General features: G+C 42.1%; 2 protein-coding genes across 3 annotated transcripts; both read right to left on the bottom strand.

Moving 5' to 3' along the window:
* Nucleotides 1-253: 253 nt before the first annotated feature.
* On the bottom strand, nucleotides 254-10,868 carry LOC106912505 (uncharacterized). Its single transcript, XM_088016084.1, has 12 exons — nucleotides 10,178-10,868; nucleotides 9,262-9,467; nucleotides 9,031-9,173; nucleotides 8,850-8,944; nucleotides 7,666-8,012; nucleotides 6,494-6,589; nucleotides 6,095-6,416; nucleotides 5,251-6,013; nucleotides 4,953-5,159; nucleotides 3,093-3,394; nucleotides 2,503-2,948; nucleotides 254-2,397 (listed from the first exon to the last, which is right to left on the bottom strand). Exons 2-12 carry the CDS (start codon nucleotides 9,387-9,389, stop codon nucleotides 1,914-1,916), a joined length of 3,333 nt encoding a protein of 1,110 aa, XP_087872210.1. The 5' UTR covers nucleotides 9,390-9,467; nucleotides 10,178-10,868; the 3' UTR covers nucleotides 254-1,913.
* A 1,023-nt stretch (nucleotides 10,869-11,891) lies between these two features.
* LOC106912504 (uncharacterized) lies at nucleotides 11,892-20,147 on the bottom strand. Of its 2 annotated transcripts, none has more exons than XM_088016082.1 (12): nucleotides 19,837-20,147; nucleotides 17,756-18,230; nucleotides 17,441-17,679; nucleotides 17,252-17,295; nucleotides 16,799-17,148; nucleotides 16,043-16,138; nucleotides 15,644-15,965; nucleotides 14,800-15,562; nucleotides 14,508-14,714; nucleotides 13,448-13,749; nucleotides 12,831-13,300; nucleotides 11,892-12,738 (listed from the first exon to the last, which is right to left on the bottom strand). In XM_088016082.1, exons 2-12 carry the CDS (start codon nucleotides 18,226-18,228, stop codon nucleotides 12,237-12,239), a joined length of 3,768 nt encoding a protein of 1,255 aa, XP_087872208.1. In that variant the 5' UTR covers nucleotides 18,229-18,230; nucleotides 19,837-20,147; the 3' UTR covers nucleotides 11,892-12,236. The 2 variants fall into 2 exon arrangements, with proteins under 2 accessions (XP_087872208.1, XP_087872209.1); XM_088016083.1 differs by having other exon boundaries at nucleotides 19,841-20,147.
* Between the last annotated feature and the right edge of the window lie 1,425 nt (nucleotides 20,148-21,572).

Raw genomic sequence — 21,572 nt, 5'->3', positions numbered from 1 at the left:
TCCCTCGGAAATCTAAGCAACAAACAATCAGTTGATTCGTTTTTACAATTTTATTATTTCCAGAAAAAAAAATTCAGAAGCTTTTGTGTAGGTCGTTGTTTTAACTTTTTAAAACTTTGTAACAATAATCAGAAACAAATGACTTCATATGTTTTGCTTCTGTTGATTTTTTTTTACAATTTTTGCGCGTCACTTTTGTTCCCCTGAAGTGTTTTAAAAGACTGATAATAGTAAGAAAACAGTAGAACATATACCTGTGTAGTTATACTTTACTTCGTTTTGATCAAATAGCGTAATTTCCAACAGTCATAAAATGTGCCTGGTACCCAAGGTATAAAAAAGCGTTTATATTATGTTTTATTCCTCAGTGGTGTCTAAAGTCTGTCCTCAAGGGCCAACATCCTGCATGTTTTAATACATCTGGATCAAATTATGGCTCATTAGAAGGCCTAAGAAGAACATTGACATAAGGTTGTTACTACCAGCAGGAGAGAACTAAAACATGCAGGATGCAGGTGTTATATGCCAGTCAGAACACCGGCCTTCAAGGACAGACTTGGGACACCAGTAGTCTACTATCCATTTTGTACTTTAATGAAACCAAAAGATTGGTTCAGGCAAGTGAAAGCAATAAATGCACAGTTATATAATACACCACACTAAAAAGTGTTGTCACAATAGCACAATTTCAGCTCGACACTCAAATGGCATTTTATTTGCCATAGAAAATTTCAAAGAAAAGGAACATTTTCACACCATTTTTGAATGGGATATCCAAGAAACCAATGACATTCTGTTTTAAACCATCACACTGACGGATTTAAAATAAAACACCAGCAATTCACATCTAGAACATCTAGGACAAGTTCTTAATAGGTAATCAAGGATTTTACTCAGAAAAAAATTACATTACTACAGTCCATTTTTGCTCAGAGTAGTCATTAAAAAAAAAATTGTATAAAATTAGGATACCAAAGAGGAGAAAGGCACGCTTGATTTTTTCCCCCCACACTTCATTTTCTTTTTAAATACTTATTCAAAGCTACAACACATAATAATGCTGATCCTCATTGTAATGTCAGAGTGTGTGCAACATCATAATTTAAAAGAAATATTTGGTTATGATGTTACAATTCAAGTGTCACGGACTTACTGGATGACCAGTTGGACTGACCCCCCTCCCCCAACTACTAGTTGTGTCCTTATTGGCAGAGATGTTCAAGTTTACATAAAGTAGTGGGAACATTTTGCAAAGGTCAAAAAAATGTGGGTTCATTGAAGTCAATATCAAAGTTTTTAGTAATAGTATTACAATTATATATGTTCTTGATACTGTCAGGCAATATTTCTTTAACAGTGTGAACAAGGAACTGTTCTATGCAGATAAAATCAGGAGCAGTTTTACTGAGGTTCTGCGTGTCTGGAAATGTTAGTGATAAACCACAGTTAGGAGGGAGAATCCCTTTGGCATGTTTAATACTCTAGTAGTTATGGTAACCTTACTGACTTGACCTTTTTTAAGACCTCATCATCCACAACTTTGTAGTGCTAATCAGTTTAGCTAAAAGAATCAGCAACCATCCTTTAACTTTTCCTGTTTCAAAATGGCTCAAAACATAATTATCACATTTTACCTATTCAACTAAAAATATATTTTTCTGGAGATGGTTGTCTTGTACTGAGGTTTCAACGTAGCAGCAGCATGTTTGACTGTCAGCCATTGAACAAGTGGGGTGTTGCAAGAAAATGGAAGGTGTCAAGTGTCCGCAGTGTTACTCTGTGAAGTTGTTTGAGCTGTTTTTATCTCCCCCAAGTTGGCAGTTTCTATTGTTTCTAGGGCAAATGTGTGTCAACAGTACTGTATTACACTAAAATATCAAAAGTGTCAACAAGCTCAACACAAGCGAAGCTCTTTACAGAGAGGCCAGCCACTCCTCTGGGCCCTTTCCGTTGGCTGCCACAGGACAGTAGCTCAGCCTCTTCCCATTGGCAGCTCTCAGAACTCTGTGACCTGTATCCCAAATTCTCCGCTTCCCACAGCTCGTGCAACATCTGAAGGAGACAGCTCTCTGTTCTGGAATACAGGTAGTTGTCGGTGGAACTTCCACCTGCTGCTGATCCATTTTCCGTTTTGGGGCTATGGGCGTCGGGGTACGTGTGGAGATGTTGATTAACCCAGGAAGAACAGCAGCCCCAACCATGGAGGTGCTGGTGGAAGGAGCAGGGGCAGGAGAGGTTTGTGACAGTGCCTCTTTAGGCTCTCCTGTAGTCACCAGTAAGTTCCAAACAACAGAGGAAGAGCCGGGGTCAAGCTGGGGCTCCTGGGCGACTGTGAAGGACTCCCCTGATGTTAACAGAGGGGTAGATATATCCTCTCTAGCCATTAACCTCTTGTGCCTGCAGGGTAAAAGGAGAACAGTTAGTGTCGACCCACATTGCTAATCACAAACACTCATTTTATGAGATAAATGCCAAAGTGGTGGAAAAGAATGCTAATCGTACCATTGAGAAATGGCCACTTGGTTGATTGCAAACAGATTGAGGGTGGTCTTGGTTTTGAGAATCGGATGGTTAACTACCATGTTTCTGATGGCATTATAGTGACGCAAAACCAGGGACCACCGGTTTATCACCACACCCATGATCCTCTTGTCGCTTCCGTACAGGGTGGACAGCTCCCTGAAGATGGTCTCTACCAGGCGGCTGGAGTCAGGTGACAAGGAGGAAATGTTTTCTGTCCTTGTGGCGCGGCTGGAAGTGGAGCCTGTAGACGGGGCAGCTATATTGCAGGAGGGCTGCTTATCTTTCTCCGAGAGGTTTTGCCAGAGTTGTAGGATATGTTCCACTTCTTCATCACAGAGTTTGCCCTTCATTTCGAGGTCCACTAGCCTGCGAGCCAGTCGGACCACATGTTGGTACCCAGGGGCTCCGTCTGGACCCACAGTCTCCTGAAAAGCAAGTATGAGGCTTCATTCATGAACTCCAGTTGGGCAGAGTTGTGAAGAAAATCTTAAAGAAAGTATTGGCATTATATGCAATCTAAATACAAAAGAAAAAGCGTCTGCAGTAAGAGCTGAAAAGAAAACGCATACCCCCTCGTCACTAGCAGTATCCCGGACAAGCTCGAAGTAGGAATCATTGAAGTACGAATCAGACAGAGGTGGCTTCTGAGGTGCACTGGTCTTCTGAAATGAAGTGTCCAAGAAGGCCTCTGTCACCTCATCGAAGCCCTCGTCCACATCCTCAAGTAAAACATCCTGAAGCCTGTCTTCCTCAGACATGACTTCATCCACCAACTTAATCTCTGAACCGTCTGGCTCCTCTGGATCATCAGCAAACACTCGCAGCTTGCGACCTGTCTGAGCATGCAGATAGTTTATCCCGATGAGTTCCCCTGAGGAAGAAAAAAAAGTACAAAGTATTAAGTTCCCAGTGAATTTAACTGCTTGACGCTAGTTGTTGGCAACAAGGTTTTAGGGCAAATTATTCTACATAGGGTGAGGTTGGTCTTTTCATTGCTGAAACATTGGAATTTCGAAGGAAATTAAGTTTACAATAAAACCTTGTCTTTGCCATGGAAGTCAATCTGGTATTGGGCATTGCCACGTAAAAAGTTAGTCGCACTAACCCTAAAGCTCTTATCATAGACATTAGTTCCAAAAATGATAAAGTGCTATACCAACATGATATTTAACAGAAGCTAAAGAGCTAAATTCAACCATGTGTCAATGACACATGTGTTACAGTCTATTGCCCTCAACAGGGGCTTATTTGTTATTGCAAACCTACCTGTTAGGTTGTGCTTCAGGACGTGATTCTTTGGAACAGACCTTTCACATAAAGGTTCAGATTTATAGTTGAGTATTGATAACTGTTGCTGATTTTACCTAATTGACCTTAGAAGTGATTTGGCCAGAAAGCAGGCAAGACATCAGTGGAGTTTAAATCATTTACAGTGCAGCAATGGATTCTGGGTATATAATAAATGTCATTTGGTGTGCCACATCACGGGTGGAGAACATGAAGAGAAGAAATGGAAAAGCTGTGTAAACAGTCTTCACCCACTTCAAAATAACAGCATGAATATAAAAGTCAAACTATTTGAAGTATTCTTAAACAGTCAATAACCAAAACTTCAGTGTATTCATTCAGAAGTTTAAAAAAACTGGCAGAAACTAGGGCTTTACGTTTTATCTTGAAAAAGATTATTTTGAGGCCAGCTTACTGTGCTAAACCTTTTCAAACTTAGCGAAAATGCTAAATGAAAAATTAGCTTGGCTATTAGCACATGTGGGGATTGGCAGAAGTGTGCCCACCACTGGTCTCTGCATTGCTGTTTTACTTTTCTTCTGCATTCAAAACAGCTAAATAACACATAGCTTTGAAAAAAGCTCTATAAACACGAGAAAAAGAAGAAAAAAAACCTGCTACATAGACAAACAGTCTTCACCCACTTTGAAATAAGAGCATGAATATAAATGTCAAGCTACTCAAAGAATTCTTAAAAGGCGATTAAAAAAAATTCACCAATGTCAAATTTTATTCACATGATAGTTTACAAAACACCCAAGTACAGAGGAAGCTAAGGGAGCTACATGTTTTCAACATTAGCAGAAATGCCAAAGGAAAAATTAACTCCGTCATTAGTGAATTAGCGGAAGTGTGTTGTTCACTGCTGGTCTCATTATCTGAGGTACATCTTTGCTATGAAGCTAGAGGAATGTGACATCATTTATTTTTTGATTGTTTATTGTATATAGACATGTGGTAGACAGTTTGTATGTTTATCAGTCTTTGGAAAATAAGTATTCAACACTTTCTGTGAAGATTGTCTGTGCAAGTTGCCACACTCAATAGCATGACACACTGACCTTTTAACATGGTAGATCACCACCAGTAAAATGAACCCCAACACACTTTTGTTACATTCCATCTCTGCTGCTCAGTGTTACCTGTATACAGCAGTGGTTTGGTCGTCTCAGGCAGCGTTTCTCCCAGCAAATGCTGTCTCAGTTGGTTGAGTTTCTGCTTCTTCAGATCTGTAGAGTTCATACCCATGGTACTCCCTTCACCTGCTGCCACCCGAGTCTGGTCCTGGTTCCAGCACGTTAGCGCCTGCAACAGGTACATCTGAAAATGACAGTCATTGGCAGAAGTGTCTGCAAAAGAAAGTAGAAAGAGGTCTTAACACCAGAGTGGCAGAATTGGTCTGTGAGCAGAAGCAGGAGAAGCCTGTCTGCTGTCCAATACCTGGAATGAACTTGTTCAAGTGTAGGTGGAATGACTCGAGCAACTTGCAGCCCCGGGCGCAGCGATAGATGGGGAGGTCCACCCCTCCTTTGGTCAACTGTCCGATCCTTGAGTACAGCTGAACACCTGGAGGATCCTGGAGGCAGGCCACGTGCTTCTTTTCCAATCTCCAGATGTTCTCCATCCGCTCCTTGTCCAGCAGGGGGTTGTTCATGCTGTCCGTCACTCCCATGAAGGCCTCAATGGTCTCGGTGAGGAGACGGAGGGTCTCCTCTCCCCCACGGGTGTGACGCCGACAGTGCAGAGCCATTTCCTTGGTAGTGAACACAGAGCTCCACCTGGACCGCTCTGCCTGCTTGGCTGTCCTCAAACGGGACACTTCCTGCTGGTCCCACATAAAGATGGAGGCAGAGATCTGCCGCATGAAGTCAGTGTAGAGCGGGTGGCTCTCTGTAGTGACTCCAGACGCCAGTCTGCGGATGAAATGCCATGGATCCAGTCTGACCTGTAGCTGTGGCCACGAGGAGAACAGACCAGCGGCGGCTTCTCTCTCCTCCCAGCAGCATCCCCGGTCCACATAGAGGACCTCAGGAGGACTGTGGCCAGTCTGGCTGTAGCGGTTCTGTAGGCCTCTGGCCATGTCCTGCAGCCCGCTGCCCTCCGCCGCAGTCAGGACGCAGATCAGAACCTGGCCCAACTCGTTCCCCACGCTGCTCATCCACTGGGACATTACAGAATCTGATCCAGCCAGCTTCTTTGTGACCTGCATGGGATAGATGGCGTCCATCCATCAATACATGTTCATTAACATTAACTAGGCGCTATCAAATAAAGCTAAACTCACCTTTGTGGACTTTATTTTTAGAACAGAGCCAAAGATGGACGTCACACCAGCCTGAAGCTCCTCCATCCGGTTGAAGGTGTCTCTGGCGTAGGCAGACAGCAGGTGACCAGTGGTGGGAACAGGCTGCATGTTGGGCGGGTCGGGAGGAGGAGGCAAACGTGCTCCTGATGATTCAAACTGAAGACAAGTCTGAAGGTAAAGCAGGCACCTAGCCGTCCAGTCCTCTCTGTGGCTCTCATCCAGGAAGGAACACAGCTGCTTAGCTCTTCTCCATGGCGACGGCCCCGTCATCTGACTGAGAACCCTTTTGTCGCACCACAACCTGCAGCGCAAAACATCAAAATCATCATTCCTAACACCAGGTTGTATTGACAGTGGTTCTGGGCTCTTCATGTGTACCTGTATGTCAACACGGCAGGGAAGAGAATCTGGTGACCCAACTCCAGCTGCTCTCTTACACTCCTGCACCAGGCGGCCAGCTTCTTCCCACAAAACCTGTGAAGCCAAACAGAGCCCACTAAAATCCTGCCTCATCTGTTTGGAACCTATGCTGCAACGTGTTAATCATCATCAGTGGTGTGCACACTTTTGCTAACGCGCTGCTGGCGGAGTTTTTGTTTCATAATTGAAAATGCTTAGCGTGCTTAGCTTCCACCCCAAAATAAATGTTTCAAGATAAATTCTAAAGCACTGATTTACTTGGCTGTTTAGTAAACTGTCAGTTCAGTAAAGATTTTGTTGAACTATTAAGAATTTTACAAGTATCTAGAAGTTTATATTTATGCTCTTATTATGAAGTCCATTTGCACAGCAGTTTCACTTCCTCTCCTAACGTTTTTTTTTTTTTTAAATAAATTAAATATAATAAAACTGTCAAGTACCTTGAGCTCCGTCATTATAGAAAAGAAGAACTGGCAAGCCAAACAGAGCCCACTAAAATCCTGCCTCATTTGTTTGGAACGTATGATGCTGGAATGTTGATCATTATCAGTGGTGGACACACTTTTGATAACGTGTCAATAGTCGAGCTAGTTCATATTTAGCGCTTGAGCTAACTATGAAAACACTTGGTCCACTTAGCTTCCCCTATATACATTTTTCCTGGTCAATTCTAAAGCACTAATTTACTCGGCTGTTTAGTGAATTAGCAGTCGAATAAAGTTTGACATTTGTGTTCCAGTTCTTAATCAACTTAAGAATTCAAGTAGTTAGAAGTTAATATCCATGCTCTTATTGTGAAATCCGCAGTTTCACTTCCTCTTCTTGCAATTTTTTTGTTAGGAAACTTTAGCAAGAAATTGGCAAGTGAACAACAGACAAACCAATGAGGATATACAGAAGAACACCAGAGGTATGTGAACAAACCACCACGAGTGTTAACTAGATAAATAAAATTAGCACAAAACTTTTCAGAGCCTCCTCACGTTCTCCTTATGACACATGGTGGTTATCAACATAACTGAATTTAGCGCCTTAGTGGAACTAATTTTTATAATTAGTGCTTTAGCTAATCATACTAGCTAGTTGGCGTTGCTCACTGCTGATAATTATGAATCAGGATTTATATTTACATGCACTCCAGGTACTCCGTGCCCATGTAATACCAGCCGTCCAGGTCCAGAACTCTGTGAACAGTCTTATACAGGCTGCAGCTCGTCAGATTGTGTGAGCAGCTTGGACACTTGAGCCTGTACTGCCACATCCTGACTGGAGCCCACAGGAAGAAGCGGCGCTGAAAGAAGTCATTGGGCGAGGTGGGACGCTGGCTGTAGGCAAGGGACGGACCGGGTGGGTTGTACCACAACTGGAGATTGTTTGACAGGATGAATTTTCCTGTGGCATCCCTGGTGAAGAGGACCTTGCTTAGCCAGGCCCTCTGCTCCGGAGGAAGGCTAATTGGCAGCGACTCACTGGACGTCTGTAAGAAGGCAACAAATTCAATTCCACGGTACATTATTGAACCTATATAAAGGATAGCATGAACAGCAAAATTAAATCTTGTTGTAACCAATTATTAGCCTTTTGAACTGATGTGAAAATGTATATTTTTCCCCACACACAAACAGTTTATGTAATCAGCTATTGACAGATTACGGCAGTCCATATTAAGCTTGTGATTAATGGCGGACTAGCCACTTTTGTGGACAGTTACTGTTGAACAATATCCAATTATTGTCCAACAATAAGAATACATTTTTTGAAAATAGTATTTTCTGTTGAGTAGTCATTATCCAATTTATATATACACACGAGCACAACACTTTGGCCTTTTTGAATTCTGCAGCTAAAATTAACCAAAGTACAAAAAAAAAAAAAAAACAATAACGACTAATAAAAATCTAAACTAAAACTAAATAATATTTACTAATAACAAGCAGGGACACTCTGAAAACTAATTAAAACTGTCTCAATTAGATAAAAAGTCACAATGAGATAAAACTAAGCTATTAAGAAAACCCCAAAACTATTATAAACATTGTTATAACACATAAAGAACAAGCATGAATGAAAATATGGATGAATTAATACATGAAGGACTGAAAGGATGGAAGGAAAAAGAAAATAATGGTATGTGTAAGGATGGATGAAACTTAGAAGGAAATACAAACATTTCTTATTTTTTTCCTTCCTTTCTCAGACATGGGGAAAAAAAAACATAACAAAATCCATAATTTTACAAAGTAATCAGAAAGTCTGGTTGAAGATCTACAACACATTTGCTTTAAAAACGACCCCCCAAAAGAAGAAAACCAACCTGTGCTGCAGGACAGATGATCCTAACACGACGTGCAGCAGCTGAAGGGGGCTGCGCTGTGGGATGTGATGGAGGAGGGCGAGTTGTACTAGATGCTGTGAAGCACACGCAGTAAAACATGGTTGTTACTGTGAAGTCTGACACTGTGATAAAACTTGCTAGTAACTTCAACTCACATCACCTGAAACCAACTCTCTGGAGGTTTTGCTGGACAGGGCAGAACCAGACCTTTGCACTCTGTCCATTGTGAGGACATACTGTTTCAGCTTTCCGAGCTGAGAATCGGCTTTCCGAACCCGGAGCCTCCTAAGGAGTTCCCTGTAGCTAAGAGACAGAGACACAGACCTCTTATCAAATACAAAACCACTGATTGCGCAGCCATTTTTGCAGCAAATACTAGAAATGGTCCCACCTGCGTATTTTTTGCTCTCTGCTCTCATACAGCTCCCTGTAGGTGAGCGAACTGTGTGTGCCAAAACCTACCAGCCGGTTACCCAAAGCCTCCATGTCCTGCAGCACAACCTGTGGCTTGGGTGTCATGGGAGGCTGATTCTCAGTTGTCTCTGTGTTGAGCTGCTGAGCGCCCCCACCAGCAGAATAGCTCACATGAAGCTGAATCTGAGAACCAACAGGCAAGAGTAAAAACCGAGGTGTGTACATTCTGTAATGAGGGGGGTGGGGGGGTAGCTGGGAATAAATCACAGTGAGTTATTTACAGTGGCTCAGTGACAAAAATTAACAATAGGGGGAGCTCTACATCATTAATTCATACAGTGTGAACCTCGCATAATGTTCTCCTTCCAAGAGAAAATATTCTGAGGTCAACAAGAATGTTCTAAAAATCAGAATTTCAATTGAAATAGTAGGACTCGGAGATTGGTATTCAATATGAATGTAACAAAAATGATAGAAAATAGCACCAAAACGTTGTTTAACGGCGAATGCTCAAGTCAAATATCCAATTTCCGAAGCAACTCGAAGGCAGCATAACATATTCTTACTGTGCAAGGCACGAGCTGCAGATGTTATAAAAAAATAAATAAAAATAAAAGCTAGAATTGTCATGGTGAATAAAATACATTTAATAATAAACACTTATTTAACTTAGAAAACATCATTAGGTTTCGCTGCTTCGCCGAACTCCATTGACAAAATAGCGTTTTTAACATAAACCACGCTCTGACACTTTTTTTCACCTCGTAATAAAATATGACACGGTCGGCTAAGGTTCCATAGACAGTCCCTGACAAAACGGCTAACATTTTCAAAAGAAAAACGAACAATAAATGAAGTTTTAACGAAAAACTCACGCCACAATGGCTACTTACTGCGCCAAGAGTCCCATCCACAGACGTTCCTTAATGCATTTTCTTGGTGTAAATGATATTGAGTTTACCTAATGACAAAGCCAGCTGAGACCAGCAAGTAAGAATGCACAACTTTTGCACGACTGACTCAATTAAAAACTGCGGCTTTGAAAGAAATCACTTAAAACGCCTGGAAAAGCGCCCCTGCACGACCACGTGACGTTTTTCTGTCACGTGACCCAGCTTGAGAATGGCGATTATTTCACTCGTTGACTATATTGTTACTCTTTTTTATTTATTTATTTTTTAAATAGTCGTAACATGCACGACAATTCAAGCATGAAAATAATAACTGTTTGTTCATAACGTGTATTCTGCAAGAGTTTGTTTAGGCATCTATTTCAGTATATTTTACAGTGATTATTTTTGTCATAATCAACAGATCTTTAAGTAACTCGCCTCCACAGCCAGCAATTCACACTTTAGAATACGTCACAACGCCCGTCCCCCCAGGCCCCCCCCAAAAAAAAAAAAAAAATTAAATAAAAAAAAAAATAATAATAATAATTATAGCCACACGTTTGGATCGACAACCACGGAGTAATTAGTTCCAGTTACTCAGGTATTTCTTTATAGGTTTTCAGAAACCTTAATGGCCCTATTAGAGCTATTGGTCAAACTACAACTTATATTACTCTCAACCAGCGGTGGATAAAGCAGCCAGAAAATGTTCTAAAGAACGCTATTTCAGAATATTTTATTCTAAATTGAAAGTAAAAGGCAACTTTAAAATAAAAAAGATTACTAAAGTAGTAGGAGTAAAAGGATTTAGTGAAATGTAATATCTGATTTAATTTATAAAAGTTATTTAATCACAAACAAAAACATACAATCAGGTTCACATTTTCAAATTTTAATGATGGAAAAAAAGACCTGTAAAACTAATATTAGCAAAAATTGAAGTCAAAGAAGAGCAAATGTCCAAATCTACATTTTTATATCATAAACTTATTGAAATCGACACTAAGGAAGGGAGGCAGAACATCTGATGGAAAAATACAGAATGAATGACATTAACACTTGAATGAAGTCTGGAAATTAAAACGTTTTTGTCTGTCCACTTATTTTTGGATTTTTTTACTCACTCAGACCTGAGAAAATACAATAATGCAATTCCATATTTTTTCCAAGAGTCCATAGAAATCCTGAAGTATGTACCTTCAATTTAGCTGAACAAGCCATTTTAAAACTGTTTTCTTAACATAGCTTCACAAAATAAATGTCAATTGTCAGTGCAATATCAGTGTGAGTATAGGATATAAATCAGAAAGTATTGCTGGAAGGAAATGTGGTAGAATGTTAAAATTCAAGCATCGTGAACCTACCAGAAGATAAGTCTGCTGTACTCTTATTAGCTTAGATGCTAATAAGAGTACACAGAGTAGTGGAAACATTTTGTAATAGCAAAAAAAGTCAGAAAATTGTGGGTTCCTTGCAGTTGATATTTGTCAGTTTTCACCAATATTAGGGCATATGTTTCTGATATAAGCCAATATTCATTTAATGTAAACAAATATCTGTTTCATGCAGATCTATTTAGCAGCAGTTCTTTTGGAGTTCTCCGTTTCTGGTAACCTTGGTGTTAAACTACAGGAAGGCGGGAGAGTACGCCGTGGGTTCCCCATTAGCTTTTGCCCTCTGGCATGGTTAATACAGTTGTTGAAAGTATAGAAACTTTACATCATCACAGTCAAGTTTATTAATTTCAGCACTGCTAGCATCAGGAATCATCAACATTGTGTGGCTTTTCCTGTGTCTCTGCCGAAAAAAGCAAAAATAACTCAAAACATCCTTATCGCACTTTAAATTTTTAACTAAAACATGTTTGGAGATAATTGCCTTGTTGCTCAAGTTTCAACCATCCTTTATTGCCCAAGTGAGCTGTGGCAAGAGAAGGAAGGCAGTTAAATGTCCTGTGTGAAGCTGTGTGCCAACGTAGGGAGATGAAAACGGCTCCGTTTCTATAGATTTTCAGGTGAATGCGTGTTGACTTAAGTATTGAAAAGTTCAACAACCCCTATTACAATCGCAGAGAGGCCAGCCATTCCTCTGGACTCTTTCCCTTTGCTGCCCGGGGACAATAGTTCAGCCTCTTCCCATCTGCAATTCTCAGAATCCTGTGACCCGTCTCCTTAATTTTCCGATCCCCACAGCTCCTGCAGAAATTGATGCAGACAGATTTCACTTTCAGCATCTGCCCCCACTTTGCTGCAACTTCCACCTCCGGCAGATGTGCTTTCTTTTTCGAAGCCGTGGACTGTGGGGTATGTGTGGTGAAGTCGGGGACTTCAGCATCCCCCACCATGGAGATGCTGGTAGATGGAGCAGGAGAGGTGTGTGACGGTGCCACTTCAGGGTCTTTTGCAGACACCAGTAGGTTCTGATTGACAGAGAAGATGCTCGAGTCCATCTGGGGCTCCTGGCCAACCGGCGAGGACTCCACTGATGTTACCGTAACCTCTAGTGGGGCCACAGCAACCACGGGGGTGGTCATCTTGTCTCTGGGCATAAATCTCTTGTGCCTGGGAAGTAAAAATAGAGCAGTTGACCCACATCACAAGTAGTCATTTTATGAGATAAATGACAATGAAATGCGGAGAAATGCTAATCGTACCACTGAGCAGCGGTCACCTGGTTGATTGCAAACAGATTGAGGGTGGTCCTGGATCGGAGGGTTGGATGGCTCATTACCACGTTTCTAATAGAGTTATAGTGCCTCAAAACCAGGGACCATCGGTATATTACCACACCCATGATCCTCTGCAAGGTTGGGTGCAGGATGGAGAGTTCTTTAAAGATGGCCTCCACCAGGCGGCTGGCGTCGGGTAAAAGGGACATAGTGCCGTCTGTTCCTGTGACACAGCTGGCAGCAGGCCTTCGACCCCTACCCCTAGTCGGGGAATCTTTTTCTTTAGAGGGACAAGCTACGGGTCGCTTATCGTCCTCCGAGAGGTTCATCCAGAGATGTATGATCTCTTTGACTTCAACATTGGTGATGTAGCCCTTTCTGGCAAACGTTATTAGCCTGTGAGCCAATCGGACCACATGTTGGTACCCAGGGGCCACGTCAGGTCCCACCGCCTCCTGAAAAGAAGGTATGAGGTTTCATTCATGAGCTCCAGTTGGACAGAGTGGCAGAGAATAACCTTAAGAAGTTATTGCCATTATCGACAAATACAAGAGAAAAAATTATTTGAATCCGAAAAGCATCCAGCTGAAAAGTACGCTTACTTCCTGGAGACCAGGTGCTTCCTGGACAGGCTCCAACTGAGAATCAGACACAGGTGGTTTCTGAGGTGCACTGGACTGCTGAAGTAGAGATGGCTTAAGCAAAGGGTTGAAACAGGCCTCAGTCACCTCATCGAAGCCCTCATCCACATCCTTGTGTAAGACATTCAGAGGCCAGTCTTCCTCAGACATGACTTCATCCGGCAACTTAATCTCTGAACAGTCTGGCTCCTCTGGGTCATCTGGAAACCCACGCAGCTTTCGACCAGTTTGACTGTACAGGTAATTTATCCCCATCAGTTCCCCTTTGAAGAAAAGTACAAAACAGTGAATTTAAGTTTCCAATGTATCCAAATGTTCAATGCAGGATGCTGCCAACAAGCGTGGAAAACCCGTTAAACAGTTTTTTTTGGAAATTATTTAGAAATCAGGCACTATTAATATTATAAAACCTTGTGTTTGACATGGAAGTGATTATTTTTCTTTAAAGCAGCTGCTGGGCATTGCCAAGCAAAAAGTTTGCTGCACCAACCATAAAGCACTTTAGCATTAACGTTCCGATAATGCTAAAGTACTTTACACACATGGTTTTTAGCAAAAGCTAGGGCGCTAAAATCCACCGTGTGTCAACGACGACATGTGTTATGACACAATCTATTGCTCTCAACCGGGAGAAATTTGTTATTGTACAAGTTTCCGTACAATCTACAAGTATTTGGCCAAAAATGAAGATTTCTTTTCTACTCCCTTTTATATATCTCCTGATTTTTAAAATTCCTTGAGGCAAATGATGTGCTTGGAGGCTTTAGTAAATTATGTTTTATTATTAGTGTTCTGGTTGGGTGATTATTTGCATTTCACATATTGTGACTGCTAAATGCTATGAGCAGGTATTTTTGAGGTTCGGTAATAACCTGCAGGACATTATCGTACAACATGCACAAAAATCACCCATGCACCTGACCTACACAAACCCAGCCACATCCCCAACGCAAGTCAAATCTATAAGATTACAGGTAATGTTAACCTCTGGCATTGTTCCATCTCTGCTGCTCAGTGTTACCTGTATACAGCAGAGGTTTGGTCGTCTCAGACAGCGTTTCTCCCAGCAAATGCTGTCTCAGTTGGTTGAGTTTCTGCTTCTTCAGCTCTGTAGAGTTCATACCCATGGTACTCCCTTCACCTGCTGCCACCCAAGTCTGGTCCTGGTTCCAGCGCATTAGCGCCTGCAACAGGTACATCTGAAAATGACAGTCATTGGCAGAAGTGTCTGCAAAAGAAAGTAGAAAGAGGTCTTAACACCAGAGTGGCAGAATTGGAGAACAAGCAGGAGCAAGTTGTGTGCCGTCTTCTACCTGGAATAAACTTGTCCAGGTAAACATAGAATGACTCGAGCGACTTGCAGCCCCGGGCGCAGCGATAGATGGGGAGGTCCACCCCTCCTTTGGTCAACTGTCCGATCCTTGAGTACAGCTGAACACCTGGAGGATCCTGGAGGCAGGCCACGTGCTTCTTTTCCAATCTCCAGATGTTCTCCATCCGCTCCTTGTCCAGCAGGGGGTTGTTCATGCTGTCCGTCACTCCCATGAAGGCCTCAATGGTCTCGGTGAGGAGACGGAGGGTCTCCTCTGCCCCACGGGTGTGACGCCGACAGTGCAGAGCCATTTCCTTGGTAGTGAACACAGAGCTCCACCTGGACCGCTCTGCCTGCTTGGCTGTCCTCAAACATGACACTTCCTGCTGGTCCCACATAAAGATGGAGGCAGAGATCTGCCGCATGAAGTCAGTGTAGAGCGGGTGGCTCTCTGTAGTGACTCCAGACGCCAGTCTGCGGATGAAATGCCATGGATCCAGTCTGACCTGTAGCTGTGGCCACGAGGAGAACAGACCAGCGGCGGCTTCTCTCTCCTCCCAGCAGCATCCCCGGTCCACATAGAGGACCTCAGGAGGACTGTGGCCAGTCTGGCTGTAGCGGTTCTGTAGGCCTCTGGCCATGTCCTGCAGCCCGCTGCCCTCCGCCGCAGTCAGGACGCAGATCAGAACCTGGCCCAACTCGTTCCCCACGCTGCTCATCCACTGGGACATTACAGAATCTGATCCAGCCAGCTTCTTTGTGACCTGCATGGGATAGATGGCGTCCATCCATCAATACATGTTCCTTAACATTAACTAGGCGCTATCAAATAAAGCTAAACTCACCTTTGTGGACTTTATTTTTAGAACCGAGCCAAAGATGGACGTCACACCAGCCTGAAGCTCCTCCATCCGGTTGAAGGTGTCTCTGGCATAGACAGACAGCAGGTGACCAGTGGTGGGAACAGGCTGCATGTTGGGCGGGTCGGGAGGAGGAGGCAAACGTGCTCCTGGTGATTCAAACTGAAGACAAGTCTGAAGGTAAAGCAGGCACCTAGCCGTCCAGTCCTCTCTGTGGCTCTCATCCAGGAAGGAACACAGCTGCTTAGCTCTTCTCCATGGCGACGGCCCCGTCATCTGACTGAGAACCCTTTTGTCGCACCACAACCTGCAGCGCAAAACATCAAAATCATCATTCCTAACACCAGGTTGTATTGACAGTGGTTCTGGGCTCTTCATGTGTACCTGTATGTCAACACGGCAGGGAAGAGAATCTGGTGACCCAACTCCAGCTGCTCTCTTACACTCCTGCACCAGGCGGCCAGCTTCTTCCCACAAAACCTGTGAAGCCAAACAGAGCCCACTAAAATCCTGCCTCATCTGTTTGGAACCTATGCTGCAACGTGTTAATCATCAGTGGTGTGCACACTTTTGCTAACGCGCTGCTGGCGGAGTTTTTGTTTCATAATTGAAAATGCTTAGCGTACTTAGCTTCCACCCCTAAATAAATGTTTCAAGATAAATTCTAAAGCACTGATTTACTTGGCTGTTTAGTAAACTGTCAGTTCAGTAAAGATTTTGTTGAACTATTAAGAATTTTACAAGTAGCTAGAAGTTTATATTCATGCTCTTATTATAAAGTCCATTTGCACAGCAGTTTCACTTCCTCTCCTAACGTTTTTTTTTATTTTTTATAAATTTTATTGTAAAGCTGTCAAGTACCTTGAGCTCCGTCATTATAGAAAAGAAGAACTGGCAAGAATGCAACAATTGAGGGTGTACAGAAGAAAACGCATACATTGACAACCATGGTTGTTAATTAAACAATTAAATGCAAAACATAGCATATATGAAATGCTTTAGAGCCTCCTCACATTCTCCTCGTGACACATGTTGGGTGTCAACATAACCGAATGTTTATGGTTAGTGCTTCACAGTTAGCACAACTAGCTAGTTAGCATTGCGCACTGCTGATCATTATGAATCAGGATTTATATTTACATGCACTCCAGGTACTCCGTGCCCATGTAATACCAGCCGTCCAGGTCCAGAACTCTGTGAACAGTCTTATACAGGCTGCAGCTCGTCAGATTGTGTGAGCAGCTTGGACACTTGAGCCTGTACTGCCACATCCTGACTGGAGCCCACAGGAAGAAGCGGCGCTGAAAGAAGTCATTGGGCGAGGTGGGACGCTGGCTGTAGGTAAGGGACGGACCGGGTGGGTTGTACCACAACTGCAGTTGTTCAGAGAGAACACACTTTCCTGTTGCACCCGTAGAGAACAGGACCGTGCTTATCCACTCTCTCTGCTCAGGAGGAAGGCTAATCCTGAAGGACTCCAACGGGAACATCTGGAAACACAGCATCAGCAACAAAGCTCCAAACTTTAGAAAGAGAGAGCAGGAATTCTGGCAGCTGAACTACCTGATTCTGCTTTGAAATAACACCACCAACCTGAGCTGTGGGATGTGATGGAGGACCAGGAGTGGTGCTGGATGCTGTGAACCACACACAGTCAAACGTGGTTGTTAAGATCAAACCGTGACCACATTAGAAGCAGCTTAGCCAGCACTTAGCCAGCATTCCTCAGGGATGTTCCTCATCCCTGAGGAACATTAAAATCACCCTGGTCTTAAACCTTACCGTAAGGAACCGTGGCGCTCCCCAGATTGGTATCCTGGCACTGAGGGGACAACGATGATACTGATAAAATCCTTAAGGTGGTGTTGGACTGGACATCTGCGTTGGTGGTGCACATCAGTGAGCAGGAAGTGGATTGAGCAGGAGTACAGTCCATGTCCATACTGAGGACGTACTGTTTTAGCTTACTAAACTGAGAGTTGACATTCCGAACCCGTAGCCTCCTAATCAAGTTCCTGTAGCTGAGACACGGAGATGGAGACGTTTTAGCAATGCAAACCACAGATTGTGCAGCAGTCATGACAGGAATGCTCCCACCTGCGTATTTTTTGCTCTCTGCTCTCATACAGCTCCCTGTAGGTGAGGGAACTGTATGTGCCGAAACCAACCACCTGGTGGCCCACGGCCTCCATCTCTGCCCGCCTCTTGGCAGATATGGCGGCGGTCACTTCTGGGAACAAACGAGCGTACCTCAGCAGGACGTCCTTGTATCTCTGGAGCAAGGTGGTGCTTTTGTCGCACTCTTGCTCCGCCTCATGGCTTGCCAGAACCTTCACCATGTAGTCCCGGTCATTGTTTAAAAGCCAGCTGAAAGTCTTTCCCTTGTACACACCAAACTGCACCTTCAACTTTCCGAGCATAGAGCGATGGTCAACGCCTTCGTGTGTTTGTGACGCGACCTGCACCAGCGACTCCGGTGTCTGTGGCTGGGCTGCCTTACCAGCCGCATGGCTCACTTGAACCTGCTTCTGAGGGCTAGCAGGCCGGAGGGACAACTGAGGTGCATTCATATCTGTGGGGAGGGGAAAAAAAAAAAGATGGAGTTAGACACACAATGTGCTAATAGTGAAGCTAATTTTTTGCTTAGTGTTTTTGCCATCTTTGAAAACACATTTAGCTTCCATTAAATTCATTTTCTGGATCAGTTCTAATTCTCTTGGTTGCTTTGCAAACTTTCAGTTGAATAAAGTTTGACGTTTGTATTGAAGTTTCAGTTATCAACTGTTTTTCAAGTAGACACTTTACATTAATGCTCTTGTTTTAAAGCAGTTCCATTTCCTTTCCAAACATTCTTTCTTTTTTTTCCAAAGGAACTTTGTTGAGCCAGTATGCAACAAAGAAACTAATGAGATATACAGATAAATACAACACTTACATGAACACACAACCAGGTTTTAATTAAACAAATGCATGCAAAACATAAAAAAAAAAAAAAAACTTAAGTGAATAGTTTTGAGAACATTTTGTTAGTACTCCTTAGGTTCTCCATTTATGATGCAGTGAGGCAAATAATGTTTAAAATAAACAGTTTGAAGTCTACTCATGTCCTGTGTGCCTTTTGACAAAGCCCTACTCAACAATTATAAAACTAAAACAATGACTGAAAGTTCTTTACCAAAGAATCCCTTTCTAAAGTGCAACTATGAAAAAAGTGTACAATAACAAACTTTTTTTATGAGTCAGCCAACTTCTATAGCATTGCTCTGCAACCTTTGCAACCTAAGTCAATCAATCAATTTTATTTATAAAGCACCATTCATACTAAAAGCAGCTCAAAGTGCTGTAGAGATCAATAAAAACAGTTAACCACACATGGAAAAACTCACAACTGCATGGAAAATGCACAAACTAAGCAGAAATTATTCAATTAAGGAAATACAGTTAAAAAGATGGGTCTTGAGTCTGCTCTTAGAGACGGCAACGTTTGCCATTTTGCTCAGGACAGCCAAATAAAACTTGTTCAGAGCTGCAAATGTCACATGACTTTTGAAATTTCTTATTTTTAGGATGTGAAGTGAAGGTAAACATGAAAGAATTTTTTAAAGCACATGGATACCATTAAAAAAACACACATGACAAGGAAAATATATCTAGAACATATGACTGTTACTTTTAGTATCAATCTTTGCAAATACTGCTAGAATTTTTTTGGGGGAAAAACTGTTAAAAACTTTTATGTTTTATTCTATATGTATTTGAAAAGCTTAACTGGTTGCTTTTAATTTTCATGGAAAAACTATTAGCAGCAACTGCAGAAGAGCCATAAGTTGCAAAGCCGTTTTATATAGTGTAATATGTTGAAGCAGCAGCTATATGAGAGGAAAGGCTTGGATGTGCTCACTACGAAGACCAGTTGTGTCCTAAAATGTCCCCTCGTCTCAGTGCAGATGGTGGGAATTTCAGTTTGGAAAAACCAGTTCACGCCTAACTCCATTCGCAAAACAGCTCAATTAAAAAAAAAAACTCACTCTCACACAATTTTCATTAAGCGAAAAAGTGAAACAACCGACGACTGTTCCAAAGACATTCTCCCAGAAACTTCGGCTAATGCTTTTGAGAGAACCACGAATAGAAGTATTACTTTTTTGTGTGTGAAAATTACGCAAAAAAAAAACTACCTACTGCTGTAGCGCTGCTCAGTTCTCCCGCGGAGAAATTCAACAATCTCAAAGACTCGTCCCTATGACGTCAGGGCGTAAAAGGTACTACATTTACACTATACTATATATGGAGAGCTAAATGAGACCAACAAACAACACTGCACAACTTCTCCTAATGACACAACCTAACAGCGACGTTTTGTCGCAAAACACCTGGAAAACCTCCACAACAGAAAGCACGTGAGCTAAGTTTGTCACGTGACCACCGCTGAAGCTTTTATTTTGTAGCATCTTTCTTTGTTTAGCCACTATTTAGTTTGCTAACTGTGCGCTAGATTTTTAACACTTCTCCGAAATAATTGGATACATACACAAAAAGAAAAAATATTGTGAAGAGTTAGGCACATTTTTTTTTACTTTTACTTGGGCAGCATCTATGTCCAAATAATAGTACTTCTTTTTGAAGGTAGAAATATACATAATAATCACAATTTCTCATAAAGGCCCCCTAAGTACTTCTGTTTGGACTTTACCTGACCATTTGCAGATTTTATTTTTTCATGTTTTTTCTTGAAGACAAACATAAAATATTCATCCTTTATCTCTTGTTTCAACTCCTATAGATGCTCAAATTTCTGCATTTTGCACTGCACACTCAATAAAAAAAATAAAATAAAATAAAATAAAAAAAACACTGACCTGCTTCAATTTCTTCATTGTACTTCCTCCAGACTTGATTATGGGATGCGCTTGCTGTGTTTTCACAATGACAGCATTTATTTCTGTCCAGAGTTGCAAAATCCCAAATGTTCTTAATGGATTGAAGCTCTGTATTCTGTAGTGACTAAACCATGTTTAAAAAAAAAAAAACAATCTCCCATGCACATTTTGCACAAATCCTGACATACTTTGTGTGAAAAATACATGACCGTATTTTCAAATTCATAGAGCAACCACTCAACTGCAATCAGTCATTTTGAGACATTCCTAAATGCTCAAGTCAAGTACAAGAAAACTGGACTTCTTTTGGAGGCGAACTGAAGGAAGTCTCTATGCTGTTTCTATGGCCACTGCATAGAAACTCAGTGGCCACGCTACAGAAACAAACTCAGGAGAAGTGGCTATGTTGGTTGTAAAAGCCTTTCAGAAAAACAGTGGAGGGAAAATGGAGGAAAATCTGCAACATGCTTTGACATTCTGGGATCTGTCACACAGAGACAAAAATACGGAAGGTGGTCAGATTTGAACATGCAGGAACAATCTGGCGATTGTTCTCCTTCTATCCTCCTCCAGTCTGCAGCTGGTAGAAGCTCAGCCTGACGGCCTCCTGCCTGCAGACACTTATGATTACTGAAGATTAATGTTTAAAAATAATTTGCTTAGGCATCATGTCATAACATTAATATCCGGAACGCTGAACAAAGGCCCCTGTAAGCATTTCCATGTTTGCCTACAACCATTGCATGTCTGTATTCCTATACGCCGAACGCGTCAGAAATGTTTGCATATTTTTTATTTTTTGTGCAACAAAATCAGAGTTTTGCCCCTGCTCTCTACAGAGCAGAATGACGATGTAGAGGATCTTGTTGGTCTTCTTTCTCTCAGGTAGGTACATTTTATGTTGGTTATGTTAAGTGAAAATTTAGGCTTTATACTCTGCAACAATTGTTGCCGGCAGGAAACTGCATAGTCTAAATTACACAAATCTGGCCAATTTACACATAGAAAAAAAATAAGAAAAATTATGACATGCA

The sequence above is a fragment of the Poecilia mexicana genome, unplaced genomic scaffold, assembly GCF_051168715.1.
Source record: "Poecilia mexicana isolate PSO_F unplaced genomic scaffold, ASM5116871v1 scaffold_18, whole genome shotgun sequence".
Taxonomy (NCBI): domain Eukaryota; kingdom Metazoa; phylum Chordata; class Actinopteri; order Cyprinodontiformes; family Poeciliidae; genus Poecilia; species Poecilia mexicana.
The sequence above is the reverse complement of the archived record's forward strand: the minus strand, read 5'-3'. Positions and strand labels throughout refer to the sequence as shown.

Bases quoted from the DNA above. Each gene is read 5' to 3' on its own strand.
- LOC106912505 (XM_088016084.1), bottom strand. From the start codon at position 9,389: ATGACACCCAAGCCACAGGTTGTGCTGCAGGACATGGAGGCTTTGGGT. The intron at 9,174-9,261 runs GTGGGACCATTT...TCTGTCTCTTAG, and splicing joins AGAGAGCAAAAAATACGCAG to CTACAGGGAACTCCTTAGGA. The intron at 6,590-7,665 runs GTAAATATAAAT...TTGGCTTCACAG, and splicing joins ACGGAGTACCTGGAGTGCAT to GTTTTGTGGGAAGAAGCTGG.
- LOC106912504 (XM_088016082.1), bottom strand. From the start codon at position 18,228: ATGAATGCACCTCAGTTGTCCCTCCGGCCTGCTAGCCCTCAGAAGCAG. The intron at 15,966-16,042 runs GTACACATGAAG...TTTGCGCTGCAG, and splicing joins CCTGCCGTGTTGACATACAG to GTTGTGGTGCGACAAAAGGG. The intron at 13,301-13,447 runs GTAAGCGTACTT...CCTTCTTTTCAG, and splicing joins AAGCACCTGGTCTCCAGGAA to GAGGCGGTGGGACCTGACGT.